We start from the raw sequence: 21794 nt of genomic DNA, 5'->3' as shown, positions 1-21794 counted from the left end.
GATGCAAAGACAGACAACGGGCACAGGGGAGCCAGGGAGTAGGACCACAAGGGGGTGGGGGCAGGGGACTCGTCCCCGCTAGCCTGGTGCTTCCATTCATCTTCCTCAGCCCCTAAGGGGCAGGAAGTAGGCCCAGACCCAGAGGGGCCGGCACAAGGGATTGTGCCTAGATGGATTACCAGTCACTGGAAGCAGGAATGGGACCGTGAGGAAGCAAGGGCCACAGAATTCGCACCCCCTCCAGCCTGAGTTATTGAAGCCTTCCCAGCCCCCAGCCAGCTATCCCTGGGGCTCTAATCTGCCTCCTGCCCTGGGGGGTAGCGGGGACAGCTGGGGCAGCCAGATCTGGCGCTTGGCTGAGGGCCTTACCTCCACCCACACCCACCCACCTCCTTAGCCCGGGACCGCAAGGATGGGCCGCAGGGCTCAATGGAAGGCGCGAGAGGCTCTAGCCGCCCCCACCCAACCCCCATCACGTGGATGCATCCTTAGGGAGTCCGCAGGTCTCAGCTGCAAAAGTCATTGTTTATAAACAGCCACAAGCCCGGCAGGGGGATGTCGGCCTGTCCCAGGTTCCCACTGGGCCGCCCGCTGGTTGGGAGAGGGGGCAGGCGCCGCCGGGGGGCACTGGGGTCCACCCCGACAGGAGCGCATATTCTGTAATCTCGGATTTCAGAGTCGGAGTCGGCAGGGAAGTGGCGTCAGCAGCTGGCGTGATCCAATTCAATAAACCAGAGGAGGCTTAGGATGGCAGGCACGCGGGCGCAGACCCCCGCCCCAGCCCCGCATTTCCTGCAGTCAGGGCGCCCCGGGAGCCGGCGCTCCTGCTCCGCCGCCTGCTCCCAGAGGCTCTACGCTCGGAGCGCTCGGGTTTCCGGCGGCGCCCTCCCGGTCCCTCCTCCGGGCCAGCCTCCCCTGGGCGGTGGGCTCCCCGATCGGAGCCGCCACCCGCTTCCCGGAGGAAGAGCGAAGCCCATGCTCGGGTGAGGGCACTTCCGCGCGGGGTGCGCGATCCTCTGCTCCCCCGGGCCGGGCCGGAGGTTCCAGGCCGCAGGCACCACTCGGGAAAGGAAACCCGATCCCTCCTTCGGCCGGCGGGGAAAGAAGGCGCGGAGGCGGGCGGGGAGGAGGGGACGCGACGCAGGAAGAGCCCCGAGGCCTTGGGGCGAAAGCGCTGCACCCGCAGCCAGGGACAGCCCCGGGATTCCCGGAGTTCAGCCGCCCGGGGGGACCAGGGGCCGCCCACCACCACCCCGCCTCGCCTTCCAGGCCCCCGGCCCTCGGCCTCCAGGGCGGGGTCAGCCTGAACCTCGCGCCCGAGCAGAGCGTGGGCCGCCACCGCTCCGCAGACGTGCGTCGAAGACACCAAGCGGCGGGTGGAGGACAGCTGCGCCCCCTCCTGCCCCCGCCGGAGGTGGAGGGACAGAGGACACGGGCCGGAGAGGGCGCCCGGAGCGCCGCGGGCGCAGCCTGGGGACCCCCGAAGGCCCCCGCCCGGAGGTGACAGCGCGCGGCCCGGGGCGAGGGCCACCCCCGGGGCGGGCCGGGGGGCAGATGGCCCGAACGGCGCGGAGGCCGGCGCTCGGGCTCGCTCACCTTCTCCTGCGCGCGAGTGAGCTTCTTCTGCACATTGCTGGCGATCTTCCCCGCCGTCACCCCCTTGCTGCCCATCTCTGCCATCGCGGCTCAGGCCTCGCCCGGTGGGGGCGCCGATCCCCAGCCCAGACCCGGCCGCGCGTCCGGCCCGGCTCGCGCCCCGCGCCGCGCACCGACCGCCGAGCCGACTGGCGGGGGCGGAGCGTGCGCCCCGAGCCAGCGCGCGAGCGACGCGGGGACCCGGGGAGGGACGGCGGAGGGAGGGGAGGGGCCGGGCCTGGCGCGGCGGTCAGCGCCCCCCGCCCGCCCCCGCCGGGCCGGACCTGCCTTTTAAAGGGCCACTCGGGCGCCGACACCGCTCGGCGCGTAGGTGCCGAGGGTTGGGTGGGGGCGGGCGGTGCTCCCCGGAGGCCCGGCGACCCCGCCCCGGGGCGGGGACTGACAGGCGTCTCCTCCCCAGAAGTCACCGCCCGCAGCCCGGGAAAAGAGGCCAGGTGGAGAAGGGCGCTTCCAAACACCGGAGGTCAGGTGCGGCGAGCGGCGCGCGCCCGGGAACGGGAGCCGGGGCTGGGGCGCGGCCGGAGCCCCCCTCCTTCCCGGGCCTCACCTCGGGCCCCGCGCTCGACGCTCGGCCCCCACCTGGGCTCGCTGGGCGCCTCAGGGACGTCTTCACATCTTCGCCCCCGGCACCTAGTCCCGTGCCCACCAGGCGCTCGGTCTTCCAGTTTGCTGACAGTTACTTTTACAACCACCATCTAACATTACCGTGCGCTGAGCACCTGGCACTCCGCCAGGCACCTCCTACAGGCATTACCGCCCTGCGTCTCCCCGGCAGCCTGCGAGGTGGGTCCTGGTGTGTTCCCATTCCACAGGCGGGGCTCAAAGAGGCCTGGACCGCGGTCTGACCCTGCACCCCAGGCTCTCACCTAGGCCCTGGGTTGTCTCCTCTTCCTACTGCAAGAAAAATAATTAATGATCGTTGTTCAAGAGAGGTTTATCTCAATGGGCTTTGCTAACAGACCAGGGACACTTACTAGAGATTAATAAATATGTATTGAGTCTATTTATCCTACCCACAGCCCTTCCCTAAACCGGCCTGTGAAGGGTGCCACAGCGCTTTGCTGCCCTGGAGGTCAGGGCACAGCCCTGGAAAGTTTCCCTTGGACTGTGGGCCAAGTTCCGTGGAGAGAGGAGTCCTGGGCCCTGCAGAGGAGACCGAGACGCAACCTGCGCAGGAGAGGAGCCAGGGTGGGGCCCCTGGGAGGAGCCGGAAGGGCTCGCGCGGACCCTACGCCAGCCCCCACCCCCACCCCCGTACAAACGGAGGCCCAGGGACGAAAGGTACCGTCCGGGTTCCACAGGCAGTTCTCCCTCCCCGCTGCCTGAGAGGCCCCCTGCCTCCTCTCTCCGGCCACTCTTCCTGGATCTTCCCCTCAGAGCTCAGGGCCTGCAGGCCAGGATCCTAATCGTCCTCCCTCCGGGCCTGTTACTATCCCTCTTCTGCGAAGCACAGGCGGAGGCCCTGCAGCTGCTGAAGGTCATCCTGCACCCAGGCCCCCAGATCTCTGACCTGCTTCCCAGTAACAGCACCAAACATGATGTGGATGGAAAGCATTTTGTCAAAATCCTTATCAACGCACGCCTGATTTGTGAGTTCCAAAACAAAACCTGAACAGGCAGCCTGAGTTTCTAACGCGGCTTTCTCCCAAAAGTTCAACATACTCTCACTCCACAACCTGCCTTCTAATTTTGTTTGTTGTTCCTAGTCATATTCTCTAACAGCCATGGCTTCCAGCACTCCTCTGAGGAAAGGAAGAAATAGGCAGAAGTCAAATTTATTAGTCAGCCAGCCCCCAAGGAACTGTGGGAAATTCTGCTTCACTGGGCTTTGGTGTTTCAAAATACCACTGGACAAAAAAATCAGAAGCAACGTAAATGCTTAGCAGAATAGGGTCAGCTAGATCTCACAGCAACCGGAGGAGCCATTAGTAGATCATTTTAAACAACCATTACAAAGATTATGTAGCAACCTGAAACTAATGCTTATGGGATAATTCGGAGTGAAAAGAAGATAGGAAATTGTGCGTGCACTATTCTTTCAAACACATAAAAATAAACAAATGCTCATGATCAAAGACTCATAAGAACCAAGTACAAAGGAAATGTGTTAAGCTCAAGGCATTATGGCTGATTTTTTTTCTATTTCCTAAATATTCTGTAATAGGCTACAGTGCCTTCAGAACCAAAGCATAGACAGCTCTGTCTTTGAAGAGCCCAATTCTTTATCTGATCTCTAGATCGGAAAGACTTTCCTAAGCACAAGAGCACTAGAGGATATACTGAAATAAAAAATGCTACTCTGAAGATACATGAAAATTAAAATGTTTTAAACTTCAAAAAATACCATCAACACATAGGATAAAAGTTAGTACACGTCCAAGGGGTAGGATGTAGATTTCTACTTTCTTTATGATTTTTCTATAGTGTCCGATTCTTTTTTCCATGACAGCACATTGTTTTTGCTGTCATAAAAAAGTAAAAATAAATTAAGCTATTTCCATTTTGAAAAGAAATTTGACATTAAAAAATAAAGTATAAGAAATTAGGGAAATATTTTTGAAGCTAATGTAGAACTCTTACACTTCATAAGAAAAACTTAAGATCCAAGCATATAAATGGCAAATGCTACTAATGGACAATTAACAAAATTGGAGATTCAGATGATCAATAAATAGGTTTTAAAGGGTCGGTCTTACCAGGAAAACAAAAATGTTCATTAACTCAGTGAGATGCTGTGCCTGCCCCCTCTTCCATCAAATCAGCAAATCATTTTTTTAAATTATGTTACATAAAACCAGAGAGACAGACACTCCCACAACTGCTTCTGAGAGCGTAACAGATAGTGTCTAGAAAGCAATCTTGCGATCTGTATTATGAATCACCAAAGTACCCATATTCTTCAACCCTAGGATCCCAAGTCTAGGAAAGAAATCATAATCTTAGCAAAGCTTTAATCACACCGATTTAATAACATTAGTTATAACGGTACAAAACTGAAAGCAGGAGAATGTTAGCTACGTATTAGTATCATTGCTTCTATTTATGTTCACTCACTCCCCTGTCTCCAAACATTTCTGAGCACCTATTACTACCAGTCCTGGGCTCAGCTTTGCAGAAAGAGCAATGGGAGCAGAGCCCTCCCCCAGAAGTGCACCTGCTGGGGACAGGATGGAGATGGGAGGGGTGGGGAGGCGTTTGGAGGAGTGCTGTTGAAGGCCTGAAGGCAGCATTGGCAGGAGGCAGGGGGAGCCTGGTGCCCACCGGAGCCCTCAAACATCAAGGCAGGAATAAAGGAACAGACAAGCAGACAGCAAATTGCTGGAGCAATTTGGGATGAGTTTCTTTTTTTCTCTTCTTTCTTTATTTTCCAGTATACTGCGCACCTTTCTTTCCCTCTGGCCTTTCAGTGCCCAGGCCTTTCAGCCCCTGTGTCCTCCACAGCAGAGACCCCCAGGCCCAGCTGCCCAGCTCAGCCCTGGACCTCTGCTCAAAGGCCTGTTACCACCTATGATTAAACGATACTACAGACATGCACAAAATGTTTACCAAAGCAATAATGCTCGTGACATTTCTTGTGATGGGGAAATGCCTGTAACGTGTTGCTATTGGAATATCGCAGAACATTAAATTGTGTAACATACAGCCCCAGCTGCTATCCGAATGTGGTTGGTATCACCGGCTGGAGCAATTTGGGATGCGTTTCTTTTTTTCTCTTCTTTCTTTATTTTCCAGATTTTGTTCATGTACTATTTTTGTAATCAGAAAGAAATGCTATTAGCAATACAAATTCAAATGAAGAAACTGCCCTCTGGTGAAATTTTTCACACTATGAAGAACTCAGACTGACAAAGGGCAGCTCTCCTGGGCCTCCGAGGGTAAAGAGCACCGTCCCCATGCTGTCCTCCTGGGCTCCAAGAACTGAGGCAGAGACTCTGAGCTATACCACAGCTATCGTCACCACCGTTATTCGGTCTTACAAAGCAAGATTTTGTTCATACTCTTTTGACTCTCGGAATAACCCTAGGTACCCTGGCAGTAGGACTTTTTGCCTTCATTCTGCAGATGGAGACTTAGAAGATAGTTCTACCCCAAGGCACATGTGCTGAGATCAGTTAGCACCCGGCCATCTCCAGGGACTGAGCCAGACCAGCCTGGTACCTTCCTCCCGGGACAGTGGGCTTCATCTCAGAGACTCAGAGAGACAGAGAAGATCCAGGAGAACCTACAGGGATTCGTCTGTCCAGAAGCATTATTCAGGGCAGACTATGTGTGATGTGAGTCCAAGGAGAACCCTGACTCAAACCACCCTTGCTCCCTCTCACGGGGAGAATGCCGCCATGCTGGCAGACCCAGAATAAGTCAGCAGCTCCACTGGCCGCTGTTCTGCCTGGGCAGTGTTATTAAACTGCCCAAGCCTCATCTGCATCAGGGGGTAAATTACACTCTTTGGATTATAGTGGAAATAATGAACAATATATATAAAGCCCCTGGAATACTGGAAGTGACTCTGAATGGTGGCCGTACGTAATGGATGGCAGATGCTCTAAGTCTGGCCAGCTCAGCTAATTGTCCTGATTTCATCCAGAACTCTGTCCTTCGGTGTGGCCTGATGCGGGCGTGTCCCCTGCACGGTGATGTGTGGGCGCCCCAGCAAAGCCATTCCGCTGAAACATAGCAATCGGCCCAGGGTGGGCACGTGACCCAAGCGGGGCCAGTGAGTCTCCGTTGGGCATGCAGATGTATCTCTGGAGCAAACAAAATTCCCCTTTGGCCAGCCCTGTTGATATGGAAAGATGAGTCTAGATCACCAGAGGCCGGCTTACCCACCACGGGAAAGATCCTGCCGAGATGAAGTCTCAGCACGCAGGGAGACTTGGAGAGCTGGGGCCAGAGAGAGAAACGGAAACAGCAGCGTGAGAACCTGGGATCCTGCCCTCCCCACCCCCAACTATCCAGCTACCAGACCGATATCTTTTTTTCTTGCTAAAGCTAATTTGAGGTCACCTGCAATCAAAACTGTCGTGACTGACATACAGTATCATAATAATGTCCCTGACAGACAACCCTAATGAATCCCTAAAGCTATAGGTATCCTCACATTGGGGTTTCTCTTGAATGCTTCTCTCTGGTCCATCTGAATTAATATAGAATGTCCCGACTCTGCAGTTCTGAGTGAAAGCGGGGAAACAGTTACACCCAGATAGGAGGCACAAACTGGGAGTGTCCTGGGAAAATCAGGCCGTACCTGTACCTAGTTACGGGACAGGAGCTAAGAATAAAGTCGGAAAAGGGGGCTGAAGACATGTATTCCATAACCTGTGCTCGAGCTGGCACTGAACACAGATAGATGCCGGTTTTCCCGGGACTGTCCAGCCACCCTTCAGGGGACCTTGCAGAGCTGGGAGGGCAGCCCGCCAGAGGACCTTCTGGCAGGACACTTCCTGTCACCTCCTGGCTCCAGATCTACAGATCCTTTAGCTCCAGCCTTGATCCAATTTAACCAGACCCTGTTGGTGGGGCCTGGGGAGGAGGCCAGTCATGGGGCCACCAACCAGCTCCAGGAGATTTCCAAGGCTTCCAGCAAAAACCAGTGAGTCCTTTGGCTTCAAGTAAATGAAGCCTCCAAGCGTAAGAATGATTTTTAAGATAATCAACCTGCTTGTACCTCTCCTAGCCATCTTTATTTTTTTAAGGGCTTTTGAATTATACTTTGTTTTGCTTATTATTGTACATATAAGAAAATGCACAAATCTTAGCATACAGCTCGATGCATTTTGACATGCATATACACTCATGTAACCATCATTCAGATCAAGATTATCAGACATTCTCACTAATTTCCTATCTTTAAACCTGTACTGACCTGTATGTGGTCTATGGTGTGTTTAAACTGTAGTAGATGGTTTTCTGGCTTCAGAGCCAGGAAACCCCAGCTCTGGCAGTATTAGTCATCTGTCCTCCCAGTCACTGCCCACTCCTTTTAAATGGAACAATAACACTCACCAGCAAGGCTGTTGTTGAAGATTAGAGGTAACACAGGCACTCCCTGGCCCAGGGCTTAGTGGCCGGGGTATCACAATACCCTGTCTTGAGGGCGTCTTATTTAATCTGGCTCCTGGCCCTCTTTGTGGCGAGACAAAGTAGGCTGACCTTTGCCAGCTTTACAGGTGGGTCAATAGAAGTGGAGAGAAGCAAACAGCCCTTTGCCCAGCACTCCAGCACATCACTGCTGAGTTCCTTAAGAAATAAGATTCCAGCCTTTGGAAGTGCTCCCTGGAAATGTACTATAATTGTCCTTATATTATCTATGAAAAAAAAGTGCTTTACTAAGCAAAGTGTAGTGACAAGATCGCACATGCTCGTTTTTAAGCTTTTCTAAAGTTCCACTTACCTATAAACAGACAAGCTATGGAAATCGTAAGAGGACTGACCGGTTCCTTGAAACCGGGCTTCATTCACACATGATGAGATGCCCTTTACGAAAGCAATTTCAGGGTGTGTAACAAAAGTTTTATAGACACTCTCATCCCGAGATGTATCTGAAACTATCCTGAAAATGCAGTGTTAAGTCCAACGATGTTCCTCACAACAAGGAAAACAGTGGAAAGTTGGAAACAGCCTAAAATATCCACGCATGGGTTGGTTTAAGCCAACTTCTAAATTTTGGTATCTCTATATTTTGAATATTAAGCTATCATTAAACATTGGTAAATGGAACTTCTTCGAAATTTAAGAAGTCTTCTCCTCCAAAAACACCCCTGTGAAAATAAAGAGGTAATCCATTGGGATAAAAACTACTCAGGACACATATATATCCAACAAAGGACTTGTATCCAGAATATAAAAACAGTTGTTGTAACTCAATAACAAGAAGGTAAAACCCACTTAAAAAAAAAAACAGTCAAACGATCTAAAGAGACCCTTCACCAAAGAAGATGGCGGTGAGCGCCTGGGGAGACGCTACACTGCATTGGTCTTGAGGGAAATGCAAACCAAAACCGCAGTGAGCTCGACGCACACTCACAGAAGTGGCCAGAATGAAGAAGATGGACTCCTCCAAATGCTGGGGGCGCAGCCAGAATGCTGCCCGGAGCCGCGGCTCCTCTTCTGCCAGGTTCCTCTTTCCTTTTTATCTTTTCTCCTCGTCTTCTACTCAAGTTCCTCATGGGCACCTGAAACCTCGCGTGGGCCCCTCTGAGTGCTTCACCCCCCCACCCAGCATCCCTGTGGCCGCAAACACCCGCCTGGGTGGGGAGTTGCTGTCCTGCGCAGCCCGCCCTGCTTGCACAGGCCCTGCGTGTGCCGGGCTTCCCGGAGGCGCGTGCACACCGCCAACCCCACTGTCCCCCTCACTTCACCAGCTGCCGGGCAGCCCCTCCTGGCCCTGCGGACCCAGCCACAGGCCTCCTCCTCCTTTCTAGGACCCCTCCCACTCAGGCGGGGCTGAGCGAGCTTCCTCTGTGCTCCCCGGCCTTCTCTAGCACCTCTCAAAACCCCTTCCGTGATAATGGAGGGCGACACTCTGGGACCCAGTTCTTGACGCTGACAGTCAGTGGAGTCACACCTACTGTGCTCCTCCCGGCCTGGCGATGCCCAGCGTTGTGGGAGGAGGTGATGGTGCTCTGGGGGTGTGTGGGGAGAGCATCATTTCTTGCTCAGACTTTAGGTGAGAAATGACAACCCCCTACACAGAACTGGGGTTGCCTTTGAGGGGACATGATGTTCAGCTGAGAACCACAGCCCCCAGCTGGAGCCCCTGGGGAGGGAGTGGGTCTGCGTAGCTCTGACCTCCGAGCCTCCACGGAGCCAGGCGCAGATCGGGCACTCAGCAAGTGTGTGCTGGGGGTCACCCCTGCGCCTGGCTGGGGCACAGTCCACTCGAGATCAGGGGCGGCCCTCCGAGCCGAACAGCAGAGACCTGGAGCTGGTGTCCCCCAACTGGGCAAGCCGCCTTTTCACGTGTGTCTCTCGCTGGTCACGTCCTCTCTTTCCTTTGCTGACAGTGCTTCATCAGGTCGGCCATGCTTGCTTACATTCTTGTAAGTCATTGTCCGTGCTGAATTCCCTTGTTTCCTGCTGACCCGTATTTCTTTCCAAGCCAGCGTCCACCACCGCAGCCGGGCTCCTGGGTCCCGGGGGCTGGCAGGAGCACCGAGGGCATGGCTGAGCCCCAGCGGCAGCCTCGGGCTCCGGGGTCCGGCAGGCAGACAGTGATGCACATTCACAGAGCACAGATGGGCAGCCCTGAAATGGTGCTTCTCACATTTTACATTTTACAGAGTAGGACACAGAACATAATAGTTTTTGTTCCTTCTAAGTAAACATCTGACAATGTCCAATTCAATGGCCTCTGTCCCCAAAACACAACAATGCTTCCTTAAAAAATGGCTGAAAATGTGCAATCACAGATAGCAGGGCCAGATCTCAATCCTCGGTCCCAGCTGCGCAAGAAATAATCGACTCGCCTTTCTCCCCCCGCCCCCCCCACCCCCCCACCCCCCCCACCACCCCCCACCCCCGCCTGATCCCAGCAGGGGTCACCCCAGCCCCTGCTCCGCCCCTGCTCCGTCTCTACAGACGTAGGGCCTCTCTCTTCTGGCCACTTCTGTGGGTCAGAGCGCTCTTTCCCTACTCTCTTCAGGCTGGGGTCATATGCATCACCCACTCGGCTGCCCCACGGGCCTGTTCCAGGGCCTGGGAGAAACGTCCTTGCCGCCTGGCTTAGGCAACAGGTGCTACCATGGCTGGGCCTCTGGAGCAGCTGAGCAGATACAGGAAATGTTTCACTTCTCCCTCCACACTGGGGCCACAGGTAACCTTCTAGCCAACTGCGCAGACAGGACACCAGGCTGCGGAGGAAAGGGGGGCAAGGAGTACTCTGCCCTCAGGTTCTCCCTAACCTGGCTGGGATTTCAGTCCCCTCCCAGTCCCCGGGGACTGGTCCTGGTGGCAGGGTCAGGGCCTCTTTCAGAGCCTAGAAGCATGGAAATTCTCCCTGTGTCTCTGTTCTCCAGAACCCCACCCTAAGACGAGCTTTCTGATCTGGCTCCGGGCAAGTCCCTGGGCACTGCCCCCAGCCTGTTGGCTTACCCACAGGTCCAGGCTTTTAGAAGTCAAAAGCCAAGAATTTGATCCATTCCTGGCAAAGAAAGCAGAGAGCTCATCTGTTTGAAACAGGGAGAGTAGGGGGTCACAGAAAATGCCAGGGAGAAACAAGGGTTAGCATTCCAAATTCTATCCCGTGTATGTCATATATACAGTTTATATAGCACACATACACATTCATATATAGTTTATGCAAGCCCCACTGTAAACATGAAGCAGGGAGCCGTTTTCTACAGTCTAATAAGGCCCGAGCACAGCCTGCGGGTAAGTGCAGAAGCCGTAGAGAGTGAAACCTGCTGTGCAAAAACCTGGCACTGTTCACTGATCGCTGGGCCAGCCGGCCCCCGACAGTGGGGACGTGTACAGAGGAGAATGAGGCGGGCCCCTGACAGAATGAGCTCTCATCCCGGAAGGAGACAGACAATATGACCTGCCCATGGCAGATGAGAATCTGCTACATCATGAAATGCCACCTGTTGCCAAAAATTCTAGAGAGGGAAACCTGAACAAGCACAGACGTTTTGAACGGGCTTAGGGATACACTAACGCGGACACCTTTGAAGGAAAGCACCTGCCTGTGGGACCTGCTCCTCCAGTGAAGCCGCAGCTCCCTGGGGGTGGGGGAGTCCCTGGGCGACCCTCCTGACATACCCATTCTGAAATCCGGACTCTCGTGCCAGTCATCACAGACACGAAGATGTTCCCCAGCTGTGCTCAGGCTCTCGACTCAGCAGCTCGGAGCAGGCAGTGAGGGAGCCCAGGGCTGGACCCAATGGGCCCCAGGGTCCAGGCAGGGACAATCTGGCAGAAGGGAAGAAGCTGTGTTCCAGGAATTCTTGGACAGGCCTGGCCTGGACTCTCAAACCGTTACAGCTGCCTGTGTCCACGCAGCCCCGGCTAACTCTGTCCCTCAGACGGCCTCCCTCAGAGCCCTCCTCCCCTGCCCACCGCCCACCCCTGCAGGCCTCACCTCCTGGTCTGACAGACCCTGGGCCTCCCTCCCCCACTCGCCCTTCCTGGCTACTGCCCAGGGAAATGAGCCTAAAATGTTTTTCTGACCATACTGCTCTCCGTCCTTCACTGTCTCCCCAGATTTTGGCATAAATTCCAAATACATTAGATTAACACAGGGCCTCCTGGTTGCTCAGCTCCCACCTGCCCCACACACACCTTGCCCTGCACTGCCAGGCTCAGACCCAGACCCAGTCCCCGATGCCCACCCTCCTGCAGGGCAGGAGCTGTTCCCTGTTTCCATTGCGTCACTGGTTCCAGCTCGTCTTTCTATACCCAGTTCAAGAATCCTGCCATCCAGGAAGCCTCCCCAGGTCCGCCAGCTGGGCCAGCGCCTTTGCTCTGAGATTCCGGGGCACCTGCTCCCATATCATCTGCCCCCCCATGGAGGAGGCCTGCTCCATCACCACCCCCCAGTGTCCTGTAGCATCTGACATCTGTGCTCGCAAACGCCTGGCAGAAGCCGAGGAGAGTGGGAGGAGAGAGCAAGGAATGCCACAACTCTGTACCTTTCTGGACTAGAGGGCGCCCTCCCCTGGGGCAGGGCCTCAGCCGTGTCCCCTCGGGGCAATCAGCACCCCCGCAGAGTGGCCTCTCTGCAGTCCCTGCCCCGCCTCTGTGAGTCTCAGACTTGAGGTGTGCAAGGAGGTCCATTCACTTTGCTATCATTTTTTGTCTGAGGAAGTTTTTCTTTGGCTACTATTGTTTCTTTAATTTCAAGACAATGACAAATTGACAGGAAGCAGCCAGGCAGTATAGAGAGGTCCGTGCGCCCTGCACCCCAGTCCCGCCACGCACTTGATGTCACTACAACGCACCTGCACAGCTCTTTTCCACGCTGTGTGGACTCGTATTCACCACCACCGTGGTCAAGATACAGAACCATCCCAGCCGCACCAAGACCTCCCTGGTGCCACCCCTTCCCAGCCACCCCCACCTATCCTTCAACACTGGTGTCAACTATTCTGCTCTGTTTCTACACCTTTGTCCTTTCAAGGATGTTGTATAAATGGAATCATAGAGGATGTGACATTCTGAGCTTGGCTTTTTTCGCGAGTCTAATGCCTTGAAATCTGCCCGAGTTGTTGCACCCATCGGCCGTGCACTTCTCAGTGTTGACGAGCAGGACTACCACACAGTACGGATGGATGCACCACAGCTTGCTTAACTAGTCACCGGATAAGGGACATTTTGGTTGACTCCAGTTTTTGACTCTTACAAACAAATCTGCTATGAACAGTCATGTATACGTTTTGTGTGAGCCTAAGTTTTTATTTCTCTGGAATAGATACTGAGGAGTGTAGTTGTCACATCATAGAAGTATATGTTCCATTTTTTAAAGAACCTTCCAAACTGCTTTCCAGAGTGGTTGTACCATTTTACATTCCCACCAGCAAAGTGTGAGAGATCCAGGCTTTCTGCATTCTTGTCAGCATTTGGTGTTGTCTTTCTCATGCTAACCTTTTTGATGGATGTATAGTGATATCTCATCATGTATAGTGATCATTTACATTTCTATCATGGCTAATGATGAACATCTTTCCTGTGCTTATTTTCCACCCTTCCGTCCTCTTCAGTGAAATGTATCCTCATGTCTTCTGTTTTCTAACTGGATTGCTTGTTTTTTCACTACTGAGTTTTGAGAGTTCTTTATATATACTAGATAATAGTCCTTTGTTGGATATGTGGTTTTCAAATATTTCCTCGTAGTCTGTAGCTTATCTTTTCATCCATTTAACATGGTATTTTGCAAGGTAAAGTCTTTTAATTTTGAAGTCCAATTTATCCATTTTTTTTCTTTTAGGGATTACACTTCTGTGTCATGTTTACAAACTCTTCACCAAGCTTAGTCCCATGTTCCCTATATTATCTCCTAAAAGGTACATAGTTCAGTGTTTTATATGTAAGTCTATGATCCATTTTGGATTAATTTCTATAAAAGCTGAGATGCATAGAGTGAGGTTCATATTTTTTGCCTATTAATATCCCATTGCTTCAGCACATTCACTGAAAAGACTGTCCTTCCACCACTGAATGACCTTTGTACCTTTGTCAAAAATCAGCCTGCCATATTTGTATGAGCGTCTTCCTGGGTTCTGTTTTGTTCCATTAATCTATGTGTCTGTTCCTTTGCCAGCACCACACAGTCTTAATAACAGTAGCTTGTAAGTCTTGAAAAGAGATAAAGAGGTTCCTCCCCTTTTGTTCTAATTTTTTCAAAATTGTTTTAGCTCTTATTGTAAAGAATTTGGCTCACACCTATCCCTGGTTACCAGGAGAGAGACGAAATCCATGGGATTTCCAGACTAATAAGAGTGTCTGTCAGTCACGGGTTCCTTGGATCCCACCTGAGTTTATGCCGAAAGATGAAGCCACTCGGGATGGGGGCAGGTCACTAGAAAGCCTGACCATGTGATCTGAGCATTGGGCTCTGAGCCACATGACATCAGCCCCAACTCCCACCTCAGGGGAAACAGAGAACTGGAGACTGAGTTCAATCTTGTGGCCAAAGATTCAATACATGATGAAAACCCAATAAAAACTCTGAACCTTAAAGTTCAGTGGGGCTTCCTGGCTGGCTGAACACATTGGTGTGCCGGGAGCGATGGGCCCTGAGCCCACAGGGAGAGGCATGGGAGCTCTGCACTCCCTCCTGTCCGGTGCTCTCAGCAGTTGGCTGTTTCTGCTCTGTATTCTTTATAATAAAACTGTAATCATGCGTATAGCACTTTCCTGGGTTCCAAGTCATGCTAGTGAGTCATCAAACCTGAGGAGGCTGTGGGGACCGCCCAGTGCGTAGCCACTTCCCACTTGGGGCTGGCCTCTGAAGTGGGAAAGGTCCTGCCGGGGACCATGACCTTGAATCTGTAGGGTCTGCATTAACTCTGGCTGTTGGTGTCAGAATTGAACTGTGGCACATCCACTGGTGTCAGAACAGTCGGGTTGAAATGGAATAGCTATTCTAGTTCCTTTGACTCTCCATATAAATTTTAGGATAATCTTGTTTATATCTACAAAATTTCTTGCTGGGATTTTTGGTAGAAATCTCAGTGTATATCAACTTGGGAAGAACTGAAAGCTTTTCAAAGTGGAGTCCTCCAGCCCGTGAGCACTGTCATGTCTCTCCATTTATTCACCCCTCTGACTTCTCCCATCAGGATTTCCTATGTAGACAATCGTGTCACTTGTAAACAGGGATAGTTTTATTTCTACCTTTAATTCCTATGTGACTTTAATTCCTTTTCTTGGCCTATCACCCTGGCTAGTATTGTGCTGAATAGCAGTGGTGAGAGTGGGGATCCTTGTCTCATTCCCAATTTTAGGGGAAAAGCATTCAGTCTTTCATCACTAAGTACGATGTTAGCTGAAGGTTTATTTTAGATCTTCTTCATCAAATTAAGAAGTTCCCTCTATTTCCAGTTTTATGAGTTTTTATCAAGAATAGGTGATGAATTTTGTCAAATGCTTTTTCTGCATCACTGGATATGACCATATAATTTTTCTTCTTTAGACTGTTAATGTGATGGATCATATTGATTGATTTTTGAATACTGAGCCAGCCTTGTATTCTTGGAATAAATCCACTTGATCATTGTATGTAAGTATTTTTAAATATTGCTGAACTCTATGTGCCAATATTTTGTTAAGAGTTTTTGCATCTACATTCATGCCACATATGATAATCCAAACATCTAACATTAGTATTTTCTGAATGAATCATTCAGGGATGTATTTATTTGCAAGTCAATTCAATAATACCAATTTAACCACATAAGAGCTTGTTTTCCCTATGTAATAAGAAGTCTGGAGAAAGACAGTCTAGAGAAGATGCAACTGTTCAAAGATGTCGTCAGGACATAGGCTCTTTCCATCTTCTGACTCAGTTACTCTAGCAATAGTTTGTGGGACATTTGTCCTCACAGCTGCAAGATGGCTGCTGCACCTCCAGTTTTAACCAGGGAAAAAGGGAAGTGAAAGGAGTAAGACCGAAGGCACATGCCCTCCAAGTATATCCCTTGTACAAAGGTTATCCAGAAGCCCCGCCCACTGAATGACTTTTGCTTTCATCCCATTGGACAGAATTGGGTCACATGCCATGCTCAGCAACCCAGGAATTCAGGAAAGTGAGTATTAAAGCTGCATATTGCTGTAGTCAATGTGCTGACAGAGGGGGGCAGAGTCCCCCAGCAGTGGCACCTGGATCTGCATGGCCACTTGATAACTGTTATCAGCCACCTCAGGTAGAGTTTATGTTTCCATTTAGGGTCATACTTGGCACCAAAATATCTGATGGTAAATGTAAAAGAACAAGTCAATTTTGTGTGTCAATAGTGGCATCAAGAGAAACAACTCATAATACCCTGAAAAAAAGGTTGGCAATAGTTTGGGCAGAGAAAGTGGTTGGAGAATTGAGTTGTCTCATGAAACCAAGTCCTCTAGGCATGTCCCACCTGAAGAAAAACAGCAGCATGCGCTGATATCCGACTGGTCACCCTGTGAGAAAATTATTTTTAATAAAACAATATCCCTCATCATGTTGTTATTTTAATTTTATTAGTTTTACAGGGTTTTTCCCCAACTTTTCTTTATGGAAAAATCTTTCTTTCTTTCTGGCATAGATATTTGAAGCAAACCTTGTATTTTCTCTGTCCTCGCCTGGAATAAACCATTTCTCCAAGAGTTCTAATTTCTTTCCGTGGAAAAGGGTTAGAAACCAAAATTTGGGTGCTAGGTGCTCTCATTACCACTGAGGTATGATTGCTTCTGTGCCCTTTAAGGATACAGAGCTAAAGAATTCACATTTTAAAAAAACATACATTTTTATTGATATTTTCAATTCAAATATAATATTACAGGGGTTTCTTCCCCTTAACTTCTTTGATTTTATATTCATATCTCTTTTCCCTTAAACTGAAAATCTTGGTTTCAATCAGTGTACTTATTTACTTTTTCCTACAACTTATATCAAACAATTTCAAAATTACATTTCTAATATTACTTGGAGGACCAAAACTGTTAGGTGAGGTTTAAGATTTACTTTCAGTGATTTCATCCTCTGGAGCACAGGTGTGCTCTTAGATGTCCTCAGGAGCAACTTCCAGTCACAGTGCAAGTTGTTATTTATTTTCACTTAAAGATTATCATTCCTCATGTTAAATTACTGTTGTTTTCAATTTTACTAGTTTCATAGTGTTGTTTATATATGATTTCTAAATTACTTTTGGTTTCCTTGTACAAAAGCTATCAGCATCCAAAGTTTATGTCTAGTTTTATATTTGCATATATTTAAGAAACATTATAATCAAAACCATTCAGGCCATACTTTCTGCCGGACTGCAGTGGCCGCACACGGGAGTCCACGGCTTTCTCACCGCGGCCTCAGGTAACCCAGGGCAGGGGACGCTCCAGACAAGCATCTCAGCTCCCGCACCAGCAGCGCAGCTCTATCAATACTTGCTTATACACGTTTATTGTTTTCTACGTCTTTGCCTCCCATCCTATTCTTCCTCCTCTCTGGCCTTCACACAGGGACTTCATGAAGCTAGACCACCCTCGGTGGGGGGACCCTCAGATACCATCCTGTCCAGCTACCTCATGCAGGAACCTGGAAGCCCAAGCCCATAGGGGAAGGGACAGCTCATGGCCACACATCTAGTAAAACAAACCTCCTGCCCAGGTCCTGAATCCTACATTTGGCTTGCTCCCGAGGCACAGTCCCGAGAAGCTCACGAAATGCCTCTGTCCCACAATTCCCTCAGGCGGTCCAGGAGCTGAGGCAGACGGCAGATGGCTGCACCATAGTCCCCCTCGGCCTTGCCACCCACCTTACAGAGCCCTGGAAGGTTAAATACATACCCTACCAGCTTTCCCTGAAATCAAGCAGACATTTGGCAGAGCTCCGGGAAATGAGACTTCAGTGAAAATTTTCTGGGGCTGGGGGAGGTTTCTGCTTTTCTTGATTAAAGGGAAATGTGCAACCCTTCTTCCTTCAGGCTGACTTGAACACAAATAAAATGTCTGGCACGATAGCTATTTTGTGATCACAAGGCAACAAGTGAGACTCCCAGATAAGCTCCATTTACTCCATGACTTGCTGGGCCAGTGCGAGCAGTCACCTGATCTGAAGAAACTTGTTCTATGACCAGGTGTCTATAAAGAGAATTTTTTGTTTCTTGTAGCAAAAAACATTCTTAATCGATAGATACATACACCACTTACGAACAACTTAATTCAACGTACTCAGCACTTAACCTGAACCTGAATCCAAAGATCCAGCCATGAACGGCATTGTCCCCGGACTCAAGGAATTCCCAGCACCCGGATTATATTCTTGCTCTTCACACAACTCTGTAAGATAATATGACTGTACCCATTTGGCAGGTGGGTTAAATGGAGGCTCAGAGAGGTGAAGGAATTTGCTCAAGGTGGCCCAGTCTACTTACAAGTGACCCCTGACGCAGCCGGGGCCATCGGTCCCTGGGCCAGTCAGCAACCAAAGGCGTCGTCTGCGGGGACGGTGAGCCCCGGCCACCTGAAGCTTTCCCAGACCGCCCGCCCCACGCCTCTTTTTCTTTGAATCGGGAAACCCAGAGAATTGGGTCCACACGGGATGCTGAAGCAGAAGGGTGTGCGTAGAACCCCCGGGGGTGCGGGAGCACGTGCGGGGGGACGGAGACCGCGGCTGGGAGGGCGAGGGGCGGGGCCGCGGCGACACCTCGGGGAGCAGGAAGGGACGCGGGCGGGGGGCCCTCCTCTGCGAGAAGGTGGGGCGGCCGCCGCCCCTGAAGCCGCCGTGCCTGCGGGGCCGTGAGTGCCGGAAGCCGGGGTCCGCCCCTGATACCGGGGGGCGCCGAGGGCCCCGCAGCCCCGCCCCCCGAGCGCCCCGGGAGGGCCGCCGGGAGGAGCGCGGGCCTCTGCGGGCGGGGGTCCCTGGCCCCGGACTCCACCCCCGCCAGGACGAGCTCTCCCACCCACCCCGAACCCCACATCGCCTTCCCTGGAAACGGGGACTTGAAACAGGCTTAAAAAGCAAACAAAAGTTAAAACCCACACCTCGGTTCTGCTTTTTAAAAATTCCTTTTCCCCTTTTCTCTGTCCGCAGCGGTGACCAGAGAAGACGGGGGCGGATGCGGGGGGCAGGCGGGAGGAGGGAGGGGGGTCGGCCCTGGCCAGAAGCGCCTCGGGGAGGCCTCACCCCGGGGCGTCCTGCCCTCCCGCCCCCGCGGAGCGGGCCGCCGAGGTGGGGGGTCCTGCGGCCGTGCAGAGCCCCTGGGCACCCACCCCGGGAAGGCGGCTGCGCGGGGCCCCCCACGCGTTACCTTAACGCTGAGGGGCAGGGAGGTCCCAGCCACCCCCACAGAGGAGGAAACGGGGGTGCAGACCGGCTGCGGTTCTCCCCGCTCTCCCGATGGCCGGGGGCCGGGCAGGCCCCGCAGCCGGTGTTCTGGATGCCGCGCCGGAGGCTGCAAACGGCCCGGAGCCGATTCCAGCCCCTGTATATACGTGTCTGGCTTGACTCGTGCAATTCGAGCCTGCCCACTGTTTCTAATTTGATTAGTTGTCCACATTTAACGATCGTTTGGGTTTACATAAAAGCTCCTATTTCTGAATTCTCTAGAAAAAACAGGTATTGGCCCCACCGGGCCCACGTGTCCTCTCGGCAATGACTGGTGAGCTGACCCCTTTATACGACTTGCCCCCAGTCGCCCTCTCCTGGCCGATCCCTATCGCCCCTCCAGCACCAAAGGCCACACTGTCCCCTCCTCTTCCTGGCCTCCCCCCCCACCCACGGCACCCGCCTGCTCCTGGGGACAAGTGAGTTTGGAAACCCTGTAGTAACCTTCACTGCTTCACGGGGTGGGTGGGGGTACAGGTGGGGGAAGAGAGGTCTGAGTGGGTGGGTGGGATATGGACGGACGGACGGAGAGACGCATGGATGAGTGGGTGGGATGCACGGGAAGAGCTTGGCGGAGCTCAGCTGCGGCCCGGCAAGTGTCTACGAACAGCGGCCCAGCATCCTGTCAGCTCACCAACGCCAGAGTGTCTGGCCTGACAAGCCAGCCGGGCTGCGGATGTCGCCCCTGAGGACCAGGCGCTGAGCCTCTAGCACCACCCCAGGTGCCCCCTCGCTCAGCCGCCCTGCCAGAGCATCACTCCATGCCAAAGCCCGGGGGCAGACGGCGTTCGCAGCTTCATCCTGCGCTGTGTAGGCACACGGGGCTCGTGAGGTGAGGGGGCCAGGGCCCCAGAGCCCCAGCACCAGCACGAGCCAAAATGGGAGGGGCCCAGGTACTAGTGAACAGAGAGGGGCTTGGGCTGGGGTGGAGAAGACGGAGAGAGGATGGGACCCTGGGGCGGGAGGGCATGGAAGGGGAGAGGCAGGGGGGGCATAAATGAAGGAGGAGGAGCTAAGGCAGGCAGTGGCAGCAGTGGAAGCTGGAGTCCACTGACAGCAGGTGGGATGGTGGGAGAGGGGCCAGGGTCCTGAAGGAAGGAGTGTGGCCCAGTGTCCACTGCCGCCCACTCAGGAAGGAAAGGAAGGAAGTGCACACAAAGGCAGTGATGTGACACATCTTAGCAATAGAACAGGAGCTCCGGAGGGCAGGGCCTTAGCACCGGTGGTGGGGAGAGATTCCAGGGAGGGGAGGGTGTGCAGAGGGCCTGCAAGGCCAGTCCCGGGGGCTGCGGGGGCAGAGGTTGAGAGGAGAGCTCACCTGCAGGGCCGTGGGCACGACTAACGCCAAGAGGAGCCCCGAGCACCCCTAGTTTGAAAGCCGACAGCCTCGGCAGTGTCTCAGAGCCTCAGACCTGCACCTTCCCAAATGCCCAGGTCACCCACAGGCCTGGCTGGAGGGGAAGTTGGTTGTGAGGCTCATGGCAGTTCCCCTTCAGTGTTTGAGTCACTGCCACACTAATAATCTCTTCTTGCAGCATCAGGCTGAAGCTGCTTTCCTTCGGAAAGACGGGGGACAGTTTGAGCAGGTACTTCAAGGGCCGCCGTGCCTCTCTTGCAGAGCCCACGGTGACGCTGCCCAGGAGAGCTGAAGAAGTGGGATGGCCTCTGGGAGCTGGCAGACACACTGTGCACAGGTGGTCTCTGCCAGGCAGGCTCAGAGGCCCCCTAGTGTTGCCCAGTCCCAGCGGACAGGTCCTGTGGGCCAATCACAGTGGCATGCATCAGCCATACACCAGTGCTGAGCCGACAGTGAACGATCAGCCCCCAAGAGCCGGGGCCCCGTGGCCAGCATGTCCTTTCCCTACGGGGCCACTGCATGGCAAGCCCAGGGCTTCGAGGACATTCTAGGTGAGACTGGCTCAGGGAAAATGGAAATGGTTGGCCAAACTCAATGGCCCTTGCCCTTGAGCTGTATCACCCTGATGTCCCCTCTTAGTGTGGCCTTGCCATGGGGACCAGGAAGCCAGGCTGTGGGCCAAGCCCCACCTGTAACCAGAGCTCGAGTCGCACTGGCTGACCCCCTATTCTAACTGTCCCTCCAGGCACGCATGTTTTCTCCAGCTGAATCCCACTGTGGGCAGGGTCAGCAAACGTCCAGGTCACAGCACCACGCAGCCACCACCAGCTCCTAGTCACAGAACATTTCATCACCCCACGAGGTTAAGTCACTCCCCACCACCCCGCAGCCCCAGTAACCGCCCACCTGCTTTTTGCTTCTACAGCTTTGCCAGTTCTGGACATTCCACAGGAATGGAATCGTATGTGTGGCCTTTCCAACCAGCTCTTCACACTTAGCGCCGTGCGTTTGGGTGCTCCCACGGTGTGGCCACGTCAGTGCTTCTGTCCTGTCTGTGACTGGAGAACCTTCCAGAACCGATAGATGTTCGGAAGCCTTGCCACAGGACTTCTCCCAGCCTCACTGGGTAGGACTGTCCCAGGCTGGCCTCTGAACCCACCACGGGGAAGGCTGACAGCTCAGCCCGAGCGTGGGCCGTCCTGAGGCACGGGGGTCACCATCCCCAGGGGCTCTGGCGCTGGGACAGGGGTCAGGGTTTTAAATGATTGG

The 21794-nt window shown here is 53.0% G+C and overlaps 1 protein-coding gene and 2 long non-coding RNA genes across 25 annotated transcripts in view; 2 read left to right on the top strand and 1 right to left on the bottom strand.

Moving 5' to 3' along the window:
* BIN1 (bridging integrator 1) overlaps positions 1 to 1817 on the bottom strand; it is a 49466-nt gene extending 47649 nt beyond the window's left edge. For all 23 annotated transcript variants that reach the window (XR_005055263.2, XM_036995977.2, XM_036995981.2 and 20 more), the window contains exon 1: positions 1597 to 1817. Coding sequence is in view for 22 of the 23 variants with exons in the window: in XM_036995977.2 (XP_036851872.2) it covers positions 1597 to 1680 (84 nt within the window). In the remaining variant the exon portion in view is untranslated. The remainder of the gene's footprint in view (positions 1 to 1596) is intronic.
* A 6-nt stretch (positions 1818 to 1823) lies between these two features.
* On the top strand, positions 1824 to 6077 carry LOC118967936 (uncharacterized). Its single transcript, XR_005055265.2, has 3 exons — positions 1824 to 1962; positions 2057 to 2439; positions 2676 to 6077. It is a non-coding gene; the product is annotated as an uncharacterized lncRNA (long non-coding RNA).
* Positions 6078 to 16644: 10567 nt separating this feature from the next.
* On the top strand, positions 16645 to 21070 carry LOC118967944 (uncharacterized). Its single transcript, XR_005055285.2, has 3 exons — positions 16645 to 18579; positions 19391 to 20000; positions 20787 to 21070. It is a non-coding gene; the product is annotated as an uncharacterized lncRNA (long non-coding RNA).
* The last annotated feature ends 724 nt before the right edge of the window (positions 21071 to 21794 follow it).

This window comes from Manis javanica, chromosome 7 (assembly GCF_040802235.1).
Source record: "Manis javanica isolate MJ-LG chromosome 7, MJ_LKY, whole genome shotgun sequence".
Taxonomy (NCBI): Eukaryota; Metazoa; Chordata; class Mammalia; order Pholidota; family Manidae; genus Manis; species Manis javanica.
This window is presented reverse-complemented; position numbering and strand designations above follow the sequence as displayed.